At 43.3% G+C, this 18,328-nt stretch overlaps 1 protein-coding gene and 1 long non-coding RNA gene across 3 annotated transcripts in view; one reads left to right on the top strand and one right to left on the bottom strand.

Annotated features, from left to right (window-relative positions):
- Positions 1-18,328, top strand: part of LOC138956683 (transcription initiation factor TFIID subunit 4-like) — a gene marked incomplete at its 5' end in the record, with an annotated part of 79,646 nt that overhangs the window by 19,922 nt on the left and 41,396 nt on the right. For both annotated transcript variants that reach the window (XM_070327981.1, XM_070327980.1), the window contains 2 exon segments: positions 4,306-4,476; positions 12,234-12,417. In XM_070327981.1, coding sequence (XP_070184082.1) covers positions 4,306-4,476; positions 12,234-12,417 — 355 coding nt within the window.
- On the bottom strand, positions 5,694-9,940 carry LOC138956681 (uncharacterized). The gene is made up of 2 exons (XR_011452749.1): positions 9,477-9,940; positions 5,694-7,037 (listed from the first exon to the last, which is right to left on the bottom strand). It is a non-coding gene; the product is annotated as an uncharacterized lncRNA (long non-coding RNA).

Genomic DNA, 18,328 nt, shown 5'->3' with positions numbered 1-18,328 from the left:
GTACAGGCCACAGAACAGTACAACGTTTCCAAGATGGAACTACAAGAAGGCAGACTGGAACATATTTGCGAGCCTCACAGACCTCTACACCAGGGGCCTGAAGACAGACGACCTGAACATCAACCGGGTCACCAGGAACTTCAACCAGGCCATCCTGAAAGCAGCTTCAGAAACAATCCCACTGGGCGCACGCAAGAACTACAGGCCCTACTGGACTGAAGAGCTTCAGGAGCTTGAGGATGAAGTCAGCAGTATCAGAGAAGAAGTGGAGGAGAACCCCTCTGTTGACAACAACATCACCCTGAAAGCAGCCACTGCCAAGTACAGGAGAGCCTACCTCCAAGCAGCAAGATCAAGCTGGAGGGAGAAGACGGAGAAGCTGAACCTAGAAAGGGACGGCAACAAGCTGTGGAAGCTGACGAAAGCCATGAACGGCGAAGACACAAGAGCAGCGACAATCACCATCTCGCAGGGCCAAGAGTTGCTGACAGGAAGAAAGGCTGCCAACCTTTTCATTGACAACTACGAGAAAGTCAGCAACATCACTGTACCAGAAGAAAGAAGAGCAGAGATACAGGAGGAGAGAAGAACCTCCAATGAGCATCAGCCAGAGGAACACATGAACAAGCCGTTCAACCATCAGGAGCTGGCAGATGCCATGAAAGCCTTGCATGAAAGAAAGTCGCCAGGGCCAGACAAGATCACCAACGAAATGCTTCTACATTTAGGCACAAGGGCAAAAACACAGCTACTGAAGCTCTACAACAACAGCTGGAAGACTGGCCATGTCCCGCAAGTCTGGCGAGAAGCTGATATGGTCCCGATCCACACGAAAGGCAAAGACCGAGCGAAGGTGGACTCATACAGACCCATCAGCCTCACTAGCTGAGTGGGCAAACTCATGGAACGGCTGATCAACACCAGGCTCACTTGGCATCTGGAGAAGAACAACACCTTTTCTCCAGAACAGGCCGGCTTCAGGCAACATCGCTCGACCGAGGACCAGGTGACATACATCGCCCAGAAGATCGAAGATGGCTACCAGGACAAGAAACACACCCTGACGATCTGGATTGACATGGAGAAGGCCTTTGACAAGGTCTGGAAGGAAGGGCTGAAGCTGAAGCTCCAGAAGAGTGGCGTGGCCGGATGTATGTTCCAGTGGATTTGCCAGTACTTGAACAACAGGAAAGCAAAAGTCCATGTAAGCGGGCAGTACAGCCGGAAGAAGACGCTGAAAGACGGAGTCCCACAGGGTGGAGTCCTCAGCCCCACCTTGTTCCTAGTCTTCATCAACGACATCGTCAAGGACCTCCCTCGAAATGTCCATGGAGCCATCTACGCGGACGATCTTGCACTCTGGTGCTCAGAAGAGCACATCACAACAGCAAACTACAGGATGCAAGAGGCGCTGAAAGTGCTTGAGGACTGGACAAAGAAGTGGCTCGTCAACATCAACACCAGGAAGACCACTTACACGATCTTTAGTCTGTCCCCGAAAGAACTGAAGGCCAACCTCAAGCTCTGCGGACAGACGCTGCAGGCTGACAACACCCCCACGTACCTTGGCGTGACCTTTGACAGGCGACTCACCTGGAAACAGCAGACAGAGAAAGTCGAAGCCAGAGCCAAGCTAAGGTTGGCACTAATGAAAAAGCTAACTGGCACAACGTGATGCAGCAATCCTCAAGAAGATGTACGTGGGCAGCGTCAGACCAGTACTTGAGTACGGAGTGACAGCATGGGGCACAGCAACCAAGTCAAAGTTTGACAGAGTCAGCAAGGTGCAGAACCAGGCGGCCAGAATCATCACTGGCGCCATGCGGTCAACCCCTATCCAAGAGCTGGAAAACATCATGGGCCTTGAGCCCATGGAAGACAGAAGGGACACCAAACTCCTCACCCAGGCAGCTAAATTCAAACGACTGCCAACTCACCCCATGAAAGACAGACTGTGCCAACCAACAAAAGGAAGACTGAAGAGAGGAAGCTTCATCCACCAGACGAGGGTGTTGGAAAGGAGACACCAAGATATCCTGGACCAGCAACCCAAAGATATCCCCCAATACCTCGAAAACCCAAGCTGGAGTGATGAAGGAAGACCCCAGATACGCTGCAGTATTCCCGGCGTTGGCAAGAAAGACTCCCAGAGCTGTGCTAAACTGAAGTCTCTCGACACCATTGAACACATCCACAACTCCTACCCCCAACGCCAATGGACTCATGTATGTATACACTGACGGATCTGCCGACCAGGCTGTCAGAAATGGTGGTGCCGGAATCTACATAAAGTACCCAGGAGGTCGAGAAGAAGAACACATCTCCCTCGCTACCGGCCTCTACTCCACCAACTTCAAGGCTGAAGCAGTAGCGCTCCAGACAGGTGCAGCCCACATTGAGCACAGTCCACTCTCCTCCAACAACGTTGTGTTCTTCAGCGACGCAAAGTCAGTCCTGCAGGCCTTAGACACTGCCAGAGACAAAGAACTGAATGACCTGTCATCTGTCTTTACCTCCCTGTGCAGAGCCCACACAGTCGTGCTGCAATGGGTCCCCTCTCACTGTAACATGTATACTAGGCAACGAAGCCGCAGATACTCTGGCAAAGGAGGGCACTACGAAGGACCAGAATGACAGATCAACCACCTTCAAAGAAGCCAAGACCATCATCAAGGCCAAGCAACACAAAAAGTGGTTGCAGCAGCACCCACACTACAACAAAAACGACGCCTTTCACCTGCTCACAAGGTCTGAGCAGGTCCTCATATTCAGGCTGCGGACAGGCCACAACCGAATGAACCACCACTTTTTCACCAAGTTCAGAATTGGCCAGTCAGACCAGTGCCCTTGTCAAACAGGCAGCATGACAACGGAACACCTGCTGCAGACTTGCCCACTACACGATGGCCTCAGGAGCCAGATCTGGGCGGAGGCGACCACGGTGCAAGGGAAGCTCTATGGCAGTCTGGACGACCTACAGCGCACGGCAACATTTGCGCGGAGAACCGGCGTTTCCATCTGAGTGATCGACAAGAAGAAGAAGAAGTCTCAGAATGCACCAGATTGTACAGATTTTAATGTGCCATTTAAACAATTTTCGAGGGAGCATGCCCTCGAAACCCCCTAGAAAAAGGGATTTCCTCGTTTTTCATCACAAGAGAGTCCCACCCCTGTATTTTGCATCTTTCGATAAAAGCGTTTTCGGACCGTCTAGCCTGCTTTGCGCTTTTTGCCTTCAACTATGTAATGTACCATCAGAATTTGGTTGAGGGGGACAAATGTCCCATTGTCTTTTTCTTCCAGGCTAAACCCTGTGTGCCTTTTAAGACTTTAACTACCGTACTTTCCGGGTGACAAGGCGCTTCGTTATACAAGACGCACCCCCTTCTTTTTAAAAAAAATTGTAATCCAGTCACCCATTGGACGCAGGGGGCCGATAGGGCGCACCAAAATTGAAAAAGTATACCGGTAACAAACGGTGGAAGAATGAAAATAAGCCGGCGAGATCAAAGACAGGTCCATTGTTTATAGACACGACCTTCTTCCCAGGGGTCAATGACCCAGTTTTTGCCATGAGAGGTGGTTCCCCTGTCATATCTGAGAGAGGAAACACTTCCTGCACCGGGGTCAGTGACCGACTTTAACTGAGTGAAAATATGTGTGCTCTGTGTGTGCGGCCAAAGGCATTGTGATAGCTGGGTGGCCTTGTTTATAGACACGACCTTCTTCCCAGGGGTCAATGACCCAGTTTTAGCCATGAGAGGTGGTTCCCCTGTCATATCTGAGAGAGGAAACACTTCCTGCACCGGGGTCAGTGACCGGTCAGTGACCGAGTTTAACAGAGTGGAAATCTGTGTGCTCTGTGTGTGCGGCCAGATCAAAGGCAGGGCAGTACCTAGTAGCTGAAACATGCATTATCACAAGTTGTTTGACTGGTACTCTGGCGGTCTCTTTGATTTTTTTCCTATTTCATACACGGATTAGATGCTTTGTTATACAAGACGCAGGGGTCGAACTCGATGAAAAAAGTCGCGCCTTATGACCCCGGAAACTTTTGTGGCTAGAGCATTAACCAAACAACATTTTTCTACTTTTTTCACAGCCTTTTCTTACTCAAAACTGAAACAAAAATTGAATTTTGTTGTGAATTTATTCAGAATTGAAATGTTCATTCCGTTGGTATTTACTGGATTTGAACATAACATATCGGGTGTGAGGGGAGAGTGTGCACCATTATTTTGTTTTTTGTACTGTGAGTAAAAGAAAAATCTACTTTCCTTCAAACACGGTATGTGAACTCAACAGAACCCAGTGACAATCCCACACGGGACGATGTTGATGCGGAACGAGCAAGGTCAGCTGATGATCGTCCAGACGGGGGGACCAGGTCAGCCTGGGGGCACCTCCCTCCACCCCAACATCATCACCACCACCTCCGTGCCCATTACCACGTCCACCGGCATGAAAATGCAGCGGGTGAGTTAGAGATTCTATGTAATATAGTGGTACCGTACCTGTGATTGAAGGGACACCCTTGGGAACAGTCAAAAGCGTCCTAAGTGTGGCCTGTCCTCCCATCAGAGGGGTCTCACCTCACAGAACTAGTATTAGTTCTCTGGTTATTCCTTTAAATTGCCTTTGTGGTGACAACATGCACTGAAAATACCATCACTGAAGTTTCCGTTAGTATTTGTATCTAAATAAGTCAGTACGTACAGTGGAACCCCCTTTTTACATTTAGTCAAGTTGTGTGTGTGTGTGTGTAGAGCGATTCAGAGTAGACTACTGGACCGATCTGTATGACATTGTCATGAGAGTTCCTGGGTATGATATCCCCAGACGTTTTTTTCATTTTTTCGATAAATGTTTTTGATGACGTCATATCCGGCATTTTGCAAAAGTTGAGGTGGCACTGTCACACCCTCATTTTTCAATAAAATTGATTGAAATTTTGGCAAAGCAATCTTCGACGAAGGCCGGACTTTGGTATTGCATTTCAGCTTGGAGGCTTAAAAATTAATTAATGACTTTGGTCATTAATAATCTGAAAATTGTAATGAAAATTATTTTTTATAAAACGATCCAAAATTACATTTATCGTATTCTTCATCATTTTCTGATTCCAAAAACATATAATTATGTTATATTTGGATTAAAAACAAGCTCTGAAAAATAAAAATATAAAAATTATGATTAAAATTAAATTTCCGAAATCGATTTAAGGGGAGACAGGGTAGGCGGGCACTTTTTTTATTTATTTTGGAAACAGCTTGCTGCTTGTTTGATTTTTGCAAGCAGAATAACCTAATTAAGGGAAACCATTTTAAATTTTGAGTGAAAAGCAATTTTTGGGGGTTTTATTCACCAAAATGTGAAAAAAACGTTATAAAATGTGCTTTTTTTAAAATGTTGCAGTTTGTGAACCAGTGCATGTTTTGATCCAATTTTTCTTCTTTGCAGCAATATGTGTGTGTTTAATAATTCTGTGCATCGAAAAGCATTTCTAAGCAATATATTATTTTAATTTAGCATTTTCAGTTACCGGTTCAGTTCTGATAAGAAAAATACATGAGATCCTAACTGTCAGACTCATAAAAACCCAACCAATACTCTGAACTCTTATTCCATGCACAGAACTGATGCTGTACAACTCATAAACAACATATACAAAAACTGAACAAATCCATCAAGCCTTTCAAAAGTTGCAACATTTTAATTGTAGCGTTTTGTCTGAAAATTACATTCAGAGAAAACAGCATTTTAAAGATTTGAACCAGTACATACAAAAACAAGTAGCACAGTGCACCCTGAATTCATATGTTTTTATCAGAATGACCACTTTACTATGATGGGGAAATGATTTGACGATCAAATTATCCGGACTTTTTTTTAAAAATCATTTGAAAACTCATCTATGTTAGTGCAGATATGAATCAAAACGAAACTGTCGGACTCATAAAAACACAAGGAATCCACTGTATTCTTATTCCATGCACAGAAATGGTGCTTCACAAATCATAAACAACATATACAAAATTGGAACAAATCCATCTAGCCATTCAAAAGTTACAACATTTTAATTACCACATTTTGTCTCAAATTACATGTAGAGAAAACAGCATGTAAAAGAGTCTCACTAGTACCCCGGTAAACTAGTACCACAGAAGAGCTTGAATTAATGGGGTGGTTTTTTTTAACCAGAATAACACTTTAACTATGAAGGGGAAATGATTTGATAATCAAATTATCAGATTTTTTTAATTTAAAAAAAAATCATATGAAAACATTAAAAAAGTCAATTATCTGTGTTTGTGCTGATATGAAAATATTGATCAGAACCAAACTGTCAGACTCATAAAAACCCAACGGATGCACTGATTTCTTATTCCATTGCATAGAAATGATGCTTCACAAATCATCAACAGCATTACATAATTATATATACACAAATGGAACAAAGCTATCAAGCCATTCAAAAGTTGCAACATTTTAATTACAGTATTTCTGTGCTCAATCCTAACACTGCAGCAAATTTCTGTAAAGCTGAATGTCCCTTTCCATGTACCAACATGGTCATACGCGGATTATTTTAAATGCAACTTTACCACCCGAAGCGTTGCAAACACCGGGAGAAGAGTAAACAACTGCAGACTTGAATGGACACTCATATGCACTCCAGATGCAGGGCCTGTGCAAATCCTTGGGCTGATGCATCACCTTCTTTCATAATCAGACTGCTATCAGACAAGCATTCAGTACAGGATATAGACCTTTCAGCAATAGATTGAGCTGATCAATGTTGACAAAAGCCCAACACATGTCAGCGGAGTGACGTTGCACAGTACCAGTATCCATATCTGCTTGTGATGGGTCAGAAGATGGCAAAGTATCTGTATCTTCTTATGGTTGGTCAGAAGATGGCAAAGCTGATGTTTCTGCTGTGGAAGAGGGTAGTTCCGGTTTAGCAAACTTTTCCATCAGGTCAATCTTTCTCCTCGCTGCCACCACAGGAGGACTGGTTCTCCCCTTGCTCCAACCTAATAAATACACAAACACTGATTTAATATTTGATAATAATAATAATAATAATAATAACGGGCATTTATAAAGCGCCTTATCAGAAGTTCAAAGCGCGTGACAACAATACATGTATACAAAAATCATACAATCACTGTCAGATTCAAACAACACATCATGCACATCTCACATCCCCAGACTCTATACTAAGGAACTATCCGTAGTGTTGTTGGAACAAGTGAGTTTTCAAATTGGACTTAAAAGATGAAATGGATGGAGAGTGACGTAATTGAAAGGGGAGTGAATTCCATAACTGAGGTCCATAATACGAAAACGTGCGGAAGCCATGAGCCTTGCGTTTAAAGCGACCTTGACAGAGAAGTCGAGCATCATCAGAAGAACGAAGGGTGCGAGAGGGAGTGTAGAGAGAGACCAGTTCAGAAAGATAGGCAGGTGCCGATTCAGAGATGATATTGTAGCAACTGTCCATGTTTTTTGTTTGTAATAAGCTGCAAATTTTAAGACTCAATATAAACGTCAACAAGTGCTTGTACTTTATTTTGCAAATGACCATGTTACATGGGGTGTACCTCAACTTTTTGGCTAGGCCGGTAAATCAGAAATCCCAATCAGCCCCCAACCACTGAACCAGGCGGGTTTTCTTACAACCACCTCAGCGGCTCGTACCCACATATGTCGGTTGACGAACACACACACACACACACACACACAAAAGACATTCATTAATTTAACAGTGACTCATACTCATTACATGTGGATTTGCACTACTTATTAATACCCAAACACACACAACTTAATGACAAAAAAGTGTATGTTTTAATATATATAATGATAAATAATTGAAAATAAAAGCAGCCACGAAAAAGCAAAAGAAATCAAAGTATTCTCACCCTGTCACACACTAAACCTCACAGAAGGTTATCTCATATACATACAGGGTGACACAAAAAAAACAGAGCCCACCAAAAGTTTAATATTTTCTGAAATAATCAGCCGATTCTTTTATTTTTTCAGGTGAGCCAAGCTGAAATGATGTTCTAACAGCCCACCAAGTTTGAGCTTCAAGATGTCATGGACAACGGAGCATAAGACATTTATAGTCGAGGCCTATTTTCGGTCGAATTCTATCCAGACTGGTCAGCCGCAGATGTGGGATCGCTCTTACAGCTGCTGTTATTGCTGCCTTAAGATCAGGGATGGTCTGGGGGTTGTTGCCATATACCCTGTCCTTGAGGTACCCCCACAGATAAAAATCTGGGGGGTTCAAGTCCGGTGAATAGGGGGACCACTCTGGGTCACATCTGCGGCTGACCAGTCTGGATAGAATTCGACCGAAAATAGGCCTCGACTATAAATGTCTTATGCTCCGTTGTCCATGACATCTTGAAGCTCAAACTTGGTGGGCTGTTAGAACATCATTTCAGCTTGGCTCACCTGAAAAAATAAAAGAATCGGCTGATTATTTCAGAAAATATTAAACTTTTGGTGGGATAGATCTGTTTTTTTTGTGTCACCCTGTACCAGCCCCTATCACAAAATTTACATGTCAAGTTTACAATGGGATTTGAGTAACCACACAATCACATACAATGATACACACAGGAACTAATACTGAAACTAGCTGAATTATTTTCTTTCTTTCTTCCTTTCTTTTCATATTTTTCTTTTAAAATTAATTCATTTCATCACACTTGCTATGTATTTGCTTGTTTCTTGTCTGTTTTGTGTGTGTGTGTGTGTGTGTGTGTGTGTGTGTGTGTGTGTGTGTGTGTGTGTGTGTTCTGTGTGTGTGTATACATTTTCAGATTTCCTAAACCTAGCACTGTTTGCAGGTGATCTTTATGCTTTTGATTCATGAGTTGCATCCCCAGTCCTTTAGTTTAACTCTTTTTTTTTCTTTGGTGAAGTAAATTGGATCTATTTTTTTTATTCCTTAGTTAATGGAAAAGATTTGACAACAATATTGCTGTCAATGATAGGTTGGTCAGCCATGCTGGTGTAAACCAATCCTTTAGAATTAGAGAACGCTCTCTAGTAGGGTACTTATTTTCCTACGGTCAATGACCAGAAACAGAAACTGTGTCAGTCGTACATCGCTCAGATGCTGCTTCTCAGTTTGACCACAGACAAAGAATAATGATGACATGTTACACCATAGTAAGCTCTCAAGGACTGGCCAGCGAAGAACAATAAAATAGGGGTTGTGAAGACGATATCACAGAGATGATCGAGGGAGGGAGGGGCGGGGGGGGAGGGGGTTGCGGCGGCGGCATGGTCAGTAAATTGGATCAAGAAACCCGCAAAATACTTCAGACACAAACTGTTTATCATTTACCTGCAAACCCTAACACATTCTTACAACAACAACAACATAACAATGTGCAATAAATCACGTTGTCAAACAAACAAGATCGAAAAGAGAAAGAAGCAAAACCCACCTCGTCGAGTCAAGAATCTTAGAATGTCGTCTGCTTCAATTCGATCATGTTGGTTCATTTCGGAGTGTTGTTACTTCCTTCTACTGTTCGCTGCTGCTGGTTCATCTTTCTCTGATATTTCTTGCCACTATGCCGAACATTTCCAATGTTAGGGTTGTTCTCCGCAGCTCAAAACTTTGAAAAATGCTGCTGAATCGGTGAAAAAGTCATGGATTTGTTGACACCGGGGGACTGATAAGTTGTCTACTGCGCTTGCGCCAAATGCCTTTGACCTACATATATTTGCATATATTAATTCCGGGGTTTCGGTTGGAACGGATTCTCTCTCTTTGTGCCTATGTCAACGGAAATTCCCCAACGGTGATGACGTCATCTTGAAGAACGGAAATTTCCACACAGTTTGAACAGCGAAGGGTCATGTCATGTGCGCACATTTACCAGCACGGAGTATCCAAAGTAGACCATTTTTTGGATAAAACACAGACAAAAACAACAAAACATCGGTTTGAAAATGGTTTTATTTACATGAATACATGTCTAAAATGACAAAAGCAGATTATTGAATGCATTCCAGGATGTTCAAAGGTGTGAAAAATGCAACCCCAAAAAGGTGGATGAGACCAAAAAAACCTCATTTTGCCTACCCGGTCTGCCCTTAAAAACAATTTCATCTTATTCCTTGTCGGTTCCTGATTCCAAAAACATATAGATATGATATGTTTGGATTAAAAACACGCTCAGAAAGTTAAAAAGAATAGAGATACAGCAGTCCCTCTCATGAAGGGACACCCTTGGGCCATAGCAAAACTGTCCGTACATTGCAGGTGTCCGGTCACGGGAGGGGTGACACACCACCCCCTCCCCCATACACTCACACAGAGACACACAAACAACAGGATTGAGTCTATGATAATCACTTCTTGTGGCTACTAAACAATAACAAGGATTTGTATGAAAAGTGTTGAAAAGAAGAGATAAAATAAATCCTCAAGGCAGTGAACACACTCACCATGCACTGACATACGAAAGCAGCCACACAAACACAGCACAGAGGAGCGTGTGCAGATGCTTTGCAAGAATAAGCTTGAAAACCAGTTTGAATGAATAGCAGCAGATAGAGCTGCATGTCATAATCATGTAATTTATTTTTTTCTTGTCTGGCTTTATTGACTGCATGCCGATCATGTGGCATGGCAGTGACTTTTCACTCTTCAGTCGGAAATACACTGTACATAACACAGCTCCCATTCTCCCTCACTAATGCCTACCCCAAGCCGTGACAACTGATGCTTGGAAATTGTGTGGAAGAGTACACCTCTCTATTTCTCTCCAATGCTCTTCCTGCTGACATGCAGTGAAACCGGACACCCCACAGAGTTTAGCCAGCTACCCTCCACCCCCCCTCCCTTCCTCTCTCTCTCCCTCCCTCCAGCCATGTACTGTTGGGGGCTGTGGCCAGAGAGGCCAGCTGCACTGTTCACTCAGAGCAAAACCAGTTGACAGTGTCGTAACTTTTGACAAAGCAAGACAACTGAAGGGTTCATAGATTAGGCAACCGACTCACTGGTCAAGGCTGAGGGGAAACAAGAGTATCTTGTCAATGAAAGAGGTTAGGCCTACACACAGACACACGATGCTGAGAACTGTGGCCGGTTTTTCACTCACTTTCGCTCAGGACCTTCATCGACTGTGGTTTCTGTTGTTTACGTCCAACAGACAAGAATAAAGAGCTCAGTGCAGTTTCATGTTGGCATCTTCGCATGTACTCCACTCCTGACCAAAACTACCCCCCCTCCTCAGTGATGGGTACACGTGCACTCAAGTTATCAGTGACTGTCATCACGCCATTGCGGCTGTGATCTTTGTACCAAGAACCGGACTGCTCAGCTCTGTTATCGATTTTGTTGTGGTGAAAATCTGACGATGGTCTGTCCGTACATTGGAGGTATGACCTGCTGTTGGGACCGAAAATGAGTGTCCGCGTCCACGTTTTGCAGGTGTCCGTTTAAGGGGGGGGCAAATATAGAAGGAAAACACTCCGTGCCGAGCAAATGTGTCCGTACATGTCAGGTGTCCGCTCACGCCGGGGGCCGTACATTGCAGGGACTGCTGTATAGAAAAGCGGGCTATCCTCCTCAGCGCAACCGCTACCGCGCTTTTCTGGATTGTTAATTTCACTGCCTTTGCCACGAGCGGTGGACAGACGATGCTACGAGTGTACGGTCTTGCGGAAAAAAAGCAATGCGTTCAGTTTCATTCTGTGAGTTCGACTGAGCTTGACTAAATGTTGTATTTTCGCCTTACGCGACTTGTTAAGACCTCCATATATCTGAGAAAATCGGGTCTTAAATAAGTTAAAATGGGGGTAATTTTAGTGTTTTTTCAGAGATTATGAACAGAAATTCGGAGAAACAAGGTCTTAAAAAGGAGGGAGTCTTAGATTAGGGGTCTTAAAATGGGGGTTCCATTGTTACCAGTTTTCTCCATGCCCCTAGAGGGCACTAGATGTTCATTAAACTGTGAATCCAAATAAGTTCCTGATTTCTCTGTGGCACCATTGTTACTTGTTTTTTGACTCACATGCGAAGCAAAAGTGAGTCTATGTACTCACCCGAGGAGTCCGTCCGGACGTCCTGAAGGTCAAGGTCATGTAAAGGTCAAGGTCAAGCATGTGAGTCGTATGGGCTTTGCCCTTCTTGATTCTCCATATAGTTGCACATCTTATTGACAATTCAATTTAAAATTGTTTTCCCATAGCCTGTAACGACAACTTTGCCTCGTCCTGGTGGAGGCACCATTGTCATCCAGCCCGGTGGTCAGACAAGAGGTCAGACTGTGACCTTGACCCAACCCCCAACCCCTCGAGTCATCTCCCAGCCAACGCCCACCATGCCAGCTCCGTCCATCGCACAACCTCAACCGGCCGCTGTTCCTGAACTGAGTGAGTGTTGACTGCCTTAGGTCGCATTCTTTTTAGGCTGCATTCTCTTTAGGTTCCTAATGGTCCCCTCTAGTCTGATAAGGTCTGTGAATCAAAAGACACTTGTGACCTAGCCGCAGCCAGTCACTTGCCTCACATCGTGAATATTAACACAAACATTCTCACACGACAAACTATGTTGAAGGTGTACTTCCACTGCTTCCCTTTTCTGGGCTCAGGGAGAAAAACAGATTCACAATTCACATCAAACAGAGAGGAATTGATGCAAAAATGCATTTGACACAAAATAATTTACACAGTTGCACTTGATTCTTCATTTGTTTGACCGCACACTTTTTAAGTGAACTGGTCAGCATAGCACACAGAAAGAGTGGGTGTTGCATGGTCAGTCACATTCCTCCAGTTGCTGTCCAGGTAGCCTTGGCATGGCGTTTCATCAAATTGTCCAAATGAATATATAATATTTTACATCAGGTAAGAGAATCTTCCACCGTTTGGCGGAAATCCGCCTTTTTGATGAGCCCCAGGCTCATTTCTGAGATCGGTGTAAATCTGTTGAGAAAATTTGGGGATGTACGGGATGAAATCCGCGTAACAGCTTCCATCGGCGATAGTTTATTCTCAATTGGCGTATTCTTATTTGGACTGAATGTTGCATGTACGAAATTTGCCGAGTAGAACCCGAGGATGATAAGAATGCTGTCGGAAACAGCCGTGCAAGTGGTTTTATGCTTGTTCCGGAATTTGCCGAAGATTTCCGAACGCTTTCTTTGTTTTTACGGATCGTGCAGTTGCTAGACCACGCGTCATTTTAGTCACCATGCATCGACGAATTATGAAAAGCGATAAGGCCCTTGCGGCCGAAATCGACTCAAGTGTGAAAAACAAATGGAATTTTGGTTGGCTTGAGGAGAGAGTGAAGACTTCGATCTGGTTGACGAAAGGCAAAGTCTAAAACGAACACACAGTCAAACACTGTACATAAGGAAGACGTGGAACTTGCGAAGAAAATGCGAAAAAGTGTTTGTGGGTTATCGTCCCTAGTCACATGCTGACGGCGAAAACAAAATGGCGGATCGCGTAGGTACCGATCGCGTGCGAGGTGGTGGTAAATTGTGCTCGGCTTTTTGTTGCAAGAACGCCCGTTACAAACAGAGCTGCTTCGGGAAAACTTTCCACAAGTTCCCTAAAGAAGAAAAAAGGTGGGTTGTGCAGTGATTATTTCATCAGGTTTACCTTCTTCAGAATGACTGAGAATGCAATGGCTCGAGTCAACTCACTCAGATAAGCCAACTGTCTCTGGGCATTTTTGTCTGCTATGATACTACAGTATTTATAGAACTAATATGCAAATGAAATATTACAAACATAGCATGGATCGGTTCATCCTGAGATTTCTGTACTAGCTGTACTATGTACGCGTGTGTCTGCGTGTGTACCTGTGTGTGCATGTGTACACTGTACTTACGACTGTGAGTGTGAGTCAGCAGTCAGTACAAAACAACAGTTTACACTTGATGACAAACTAACCGTGGGCATATTTGCCGAAATCTTTATCAAACCTTGCTTACGGGAAAACTACAGTACAAAGGTACATCACTCATCCGTTTTGTGATCAGGCAGAGCGTTAGATTTAGACTGAAGATCTGATTTATTTTTTGTCTTTCCTTTTTGCTTAGTTTAACAATAACATTGTTGTTTTTATTGTCAAACTAGGTGCAGAATATGGATGTAATTCACAAGGCGAGAGGACTTTGAAAAGCTGCAGCCAGCTGATGTTCAAGGTCTCAAGCTTTGTACAGATCACTTTGAGGCCAACCAGTAAAACAATCCTGCTAAGAGGATCACTTGTGTGGAATGCTGTCCCGACATTGTTTGCAGTGCCCAATCCACCACCGAAGGTTATTTATTTATTGGTTTTAGGTTTTTGCAAACCAATGAAGCACACTATTAAATGCAGGTTGAGTAATGACAAGTTTGAGGCTGATGTAAGAATTGAAAAAACCCAGCATTGTTCCCATCAAATAATGCCTGTTTGCATTTAGCGCAAAAAAATGATAAGACCAACAAAAAAAAGTTACTTATTTTGGATCGACGTCTTGATTATGATGATATGATGAACTTATTTTGCCAAAAAACAGCCCCAAATGGCAAAAAAAAGTATAGGGTCGGCGTCAACAACAAAAAAGTTGTATGTTTCTGGTCACCTGACCCTACCTATGTTTTCCCGACGACCCTAGACTTTTATTTTGCATTTTCAAAAATAAAAGGGGTATTCGAAAATCAATTGTTTTCCTGTTTTTCAACAAAATAAGTTAAAAAGATGGTTTAAAAAAAAAAGTTTAGAAAAAAAATCTCCACCTTTAGTCATGTTAGGCCACAAAAAAAGTCTTTTTAAGGTAACATAGGCCCCCCAAAAATAGCGTCGGTAGGTCGGCTTTTTATTTTTGTATTTTAGCCATCTGAATATTTTAATTTCATTTTTTAATGCCCCAAAAAAGTCTAGGGCCGGTGGGAAAAAAATAGGGTCGGTCCGGATACTGTAAACAGATTATTTTTTGTTTTGCCTTACGAGAAACATACACTTTTTTGTGTGGCCTAAGACCAATGCCATGAAATTGGGAGAATTGTTTCATTGTGACTGGGTGTTGATTGTGAGTTTGTCAGTTAAAGAGCTGTGCATTTGCAGGTTGCTAGTGGGAGGAAGCCACCATCGCAAAGGGTAGCTACAAATGAAGCCAGCACCGACCTGTCGCCTGATGCACAAATTGTTCAACCAGGTAAGAGATTTTTAACCATGAAGAACACCCTGACATCAAAAAATGTTTAAACCCATCCATTACATAGTTGATAATTGCTGTATAGGGTGACGGGCGCTGTGGCGGGGTGGTAAGACGTCGGTCTATTAACTCGGAAGGTCGAGGGTTCGAATCCCGGTCGCGGCCGCCTGGTGGGTTAAGTGTGGAGATGTTTCCGATCTCCCAGGTCAACTTATGTGCAGACCTGCTAGTTACTTATCCCCCTTCATGTGTACACGCAAGCACAAGACCAAGTACGCACGAAAAAGATCCTGTAATCCATGTCAGAGTTCGGTGGGTTTTAGAAACACAAAAATACCCCGCACGCTTCCTCCGAAAGCGGCGTGTGGCTGCCTAAATGGCGGGGTAAAAACGATCATACACGTAAAATTCCACTTGTGCAAAAAAAATGAGTGCACGTGGGAGTTTCAGCCCACAAGCGCAGAAGAAGAAGAAGAAGAAGAAGAAGCTGTATAGGGCGGATGCATGGATGGATGAAATTGTACCTGTAGTTCCAACACGTAAAGATGGGAAACATATCCTGTTAGAGGCATGGTGTAACAAGAAACAATTAAGTGGCTCTATTCCCATCTCCCCCCCCCCCCACCCCCCCTTTCCCCGTCGCGATATAAGCTTCGTGGTTGAAAACGACGTTAAACACCAAATAAAGAAAGAAAGAAAGAGGCATGGTGTGTGAGGAGTTTACCTGGTACTGTTGTCCTAATCAATCAATCAATCAATCAATCAATATGAAGCTTATATAGCGCGTATTCCGTGGGTACAGTTCTAATGGCCTCACCCATTCAGTACCAAACAAGGTCAATTCCATCATTGTTCCACATCGTATCCATAGTTGCTAATACACTTCATTTCTGGCCTGCCTTCCTACGCTATTGTTTATTTTCATTTTGTGATTTAATTACACGTGTTTTAATTTCTTCCAGGTTGTAACTTGTTATGGTTATGTTATTTTATGTGTGTTTTCTTTTTTAGATGACATTCAGGCGATCCTGGAGGACATAGGATGTAAAGCATCAAAGTCGTCATCTTCCCCATCCCCTCGTGAAGCGGAACTTTGGCAGAAGGTCAACAAACTGAGGAGCAAGGTTTTCCGATTAGAAAAGAAAACGATGGAACCCCGTGTAAAACGAGCGAGTAAATTAGCCAAGCCTCCCAAGAAAGACTTTGTAGTAGAACAGTTGTCTCATATATTATCAGGCGAGGCGAGCTATTTTGCCATTTATGCCTGTTACATATTTACCGGTTATCTGCTGCTGTGTCCAATCCTGGCAGAGACGGGAACGCATGTTACCAAGGAGCTGAAGGAGAGTCAATGAGATGAGAGAATGTGATTAACAATTGCCAACTCTCTCCGTACAAAGAGGGTCCAAAATTGTATAAAAAAAATAGATGGTAGGCAATTCAAAATTAAAAAAAGGACTCTCGGAGCATGGACTTAATGAGTCAAAAATTAAAGAAGGCTCTATGAGCCGAAGTACATGTTTTGTCTATTGTCTTTTTTATTTTGAATTCCCTACCATCTATATTTTGATACAATTTTGGACCCTCCCTGGTGTGTTGTTTCTGATGTACCTTTTAGTCTGTTTACAGTAACATAGGCACACAAAAAGAGGGTCGGTAGGTCGGCTTTTCTTAAAAAAATTTTATAACCATCTTTTTAAATTATTTTGCAAAAAAACAGGAACAAAATTGATTTTTTTTTCTTTTTCTTTTTTTCCAAATGCCAAAAAAAAAGTCTAGGGTTGGTCTAGAAAAATAGGGTTGGTCGGGATACCGTAAACAGGCTATTTTGCTTTGTTTTGCCTAAGCAAAGACTAACAAACTTTCTTTAGGGTCTGACATTGTATATACTATACAATTTTTGGGGTATTAACTAAATACATGTATACAGTTTTCGATTCCTTTTATACTTTTTCACAAATTAGCCCCCCCCCCCTCCCCCTTTTTTTTGTAGTCTGCCCTGGGGGCGGGAGGTCTCCTAATTTCGGTTTCTAGGGTCACCTTATGCTTCCCCATGAGCTGAGAACTTAATTTAAAATGAGCCTCGATTTTTTTATTTGTATTTTGTAATTGTGCCTTTGTCCAGTCACATGATTTCACTTTGTACTTAAAAACTTGGCGCTGTCATCATTTATTGCTATTTATTGTTCAGTTGTTCAGTATTTATTGCTATTGGGCATCAGTTATTCAGTTGCCCTCTTTCGAATGAGCCATGCATGCATTATGGATGTGTTTAGCGAATTGGGATACCTAAAGCAATGTAAAAGAAGAAACAATGTGAAGCAAACATATAGCACCAAATAAAATAACCGAATCAGAATGGAAACTTCTTCAGTGTATGTGTGTGTGTGTGTGTGTTTGCTGTTTTAAATACCGAAAATGTGAAAATAAAGCAAGTCACAGCATGAGAAAGATCGACTGTACTAGTCATGACAAAGCAGGAGACAGCCTGGTCAGCATGTAGCAAAGGGGAATAACTCGTATTTAGCCATTCTCATTTCTAAGCATGCCCAATGAGGAAGTTATCCTTCTTCCCATTGTAGTTTCTTTGACACAGTGGAGCTCTCTGTTAACGATTTTGAACACATTGGTGAGAAATTACTGCAGCTTCAAGTGCACTGTTTTGTAAAGTTATGGTGTCTTCTGGTGCACGTTTTAGGTGTGGAAAATGCCCAAAACCCTCAGCTTCAGGGGGCCTTGTCCCCTGACCCCCTGGCAGGGGCCTATAGCGACCCCCGCTTACTTACTTAGGCCATTATGAACCCCCGGGGGAGCATAGGCCATCGACGACAATTCTCCATCCGACACGGTCCTGGGCTGCCCTTTCGATCTGGCTCCAGGTCTTCCCCTGCCTGTTGATCTCTGCTTCAGTGTCTCGCCTCCAGCTGTTGCGCGGCCGGCCTCTCTTCCTTTTCCCTTGTGGATTCCACTTCAGGGCTTGCCTCGTGATACTGGATGCTGGCTTTCTCAGGGTGTGCCCTATCCAGCCCCATTTCCTCCGGAGAATTTGCTGCGCCGCTGGTTTCTGGTCAGCTCTCTGCCAAAGGTCTTCATTTCGGATTCTGTCCGTCCATCTGATGTTTAGGATGCGC

This window comes from Littorina saxatilis, unplaced genomic scaffold, assembly GCF_037325665.1.
Source record: "Littorina saxatilis isolate snail1 unplaced genomic scaffold, US_GU_Lsax_2.0 scaffold_551, whole genome shotgun sequence".
NCBI classification, from domain to species: Eukaryota; Metazoa; Mollusca; class Gastropoda; order Littorinimorpha; family Littorinidae; genus Littorina; species Littorina saxatilis.
Note: the sequence above shows the minus strand (reverse complement) of the source record. Positions and strands in the feature narration are given on the sequence as shown.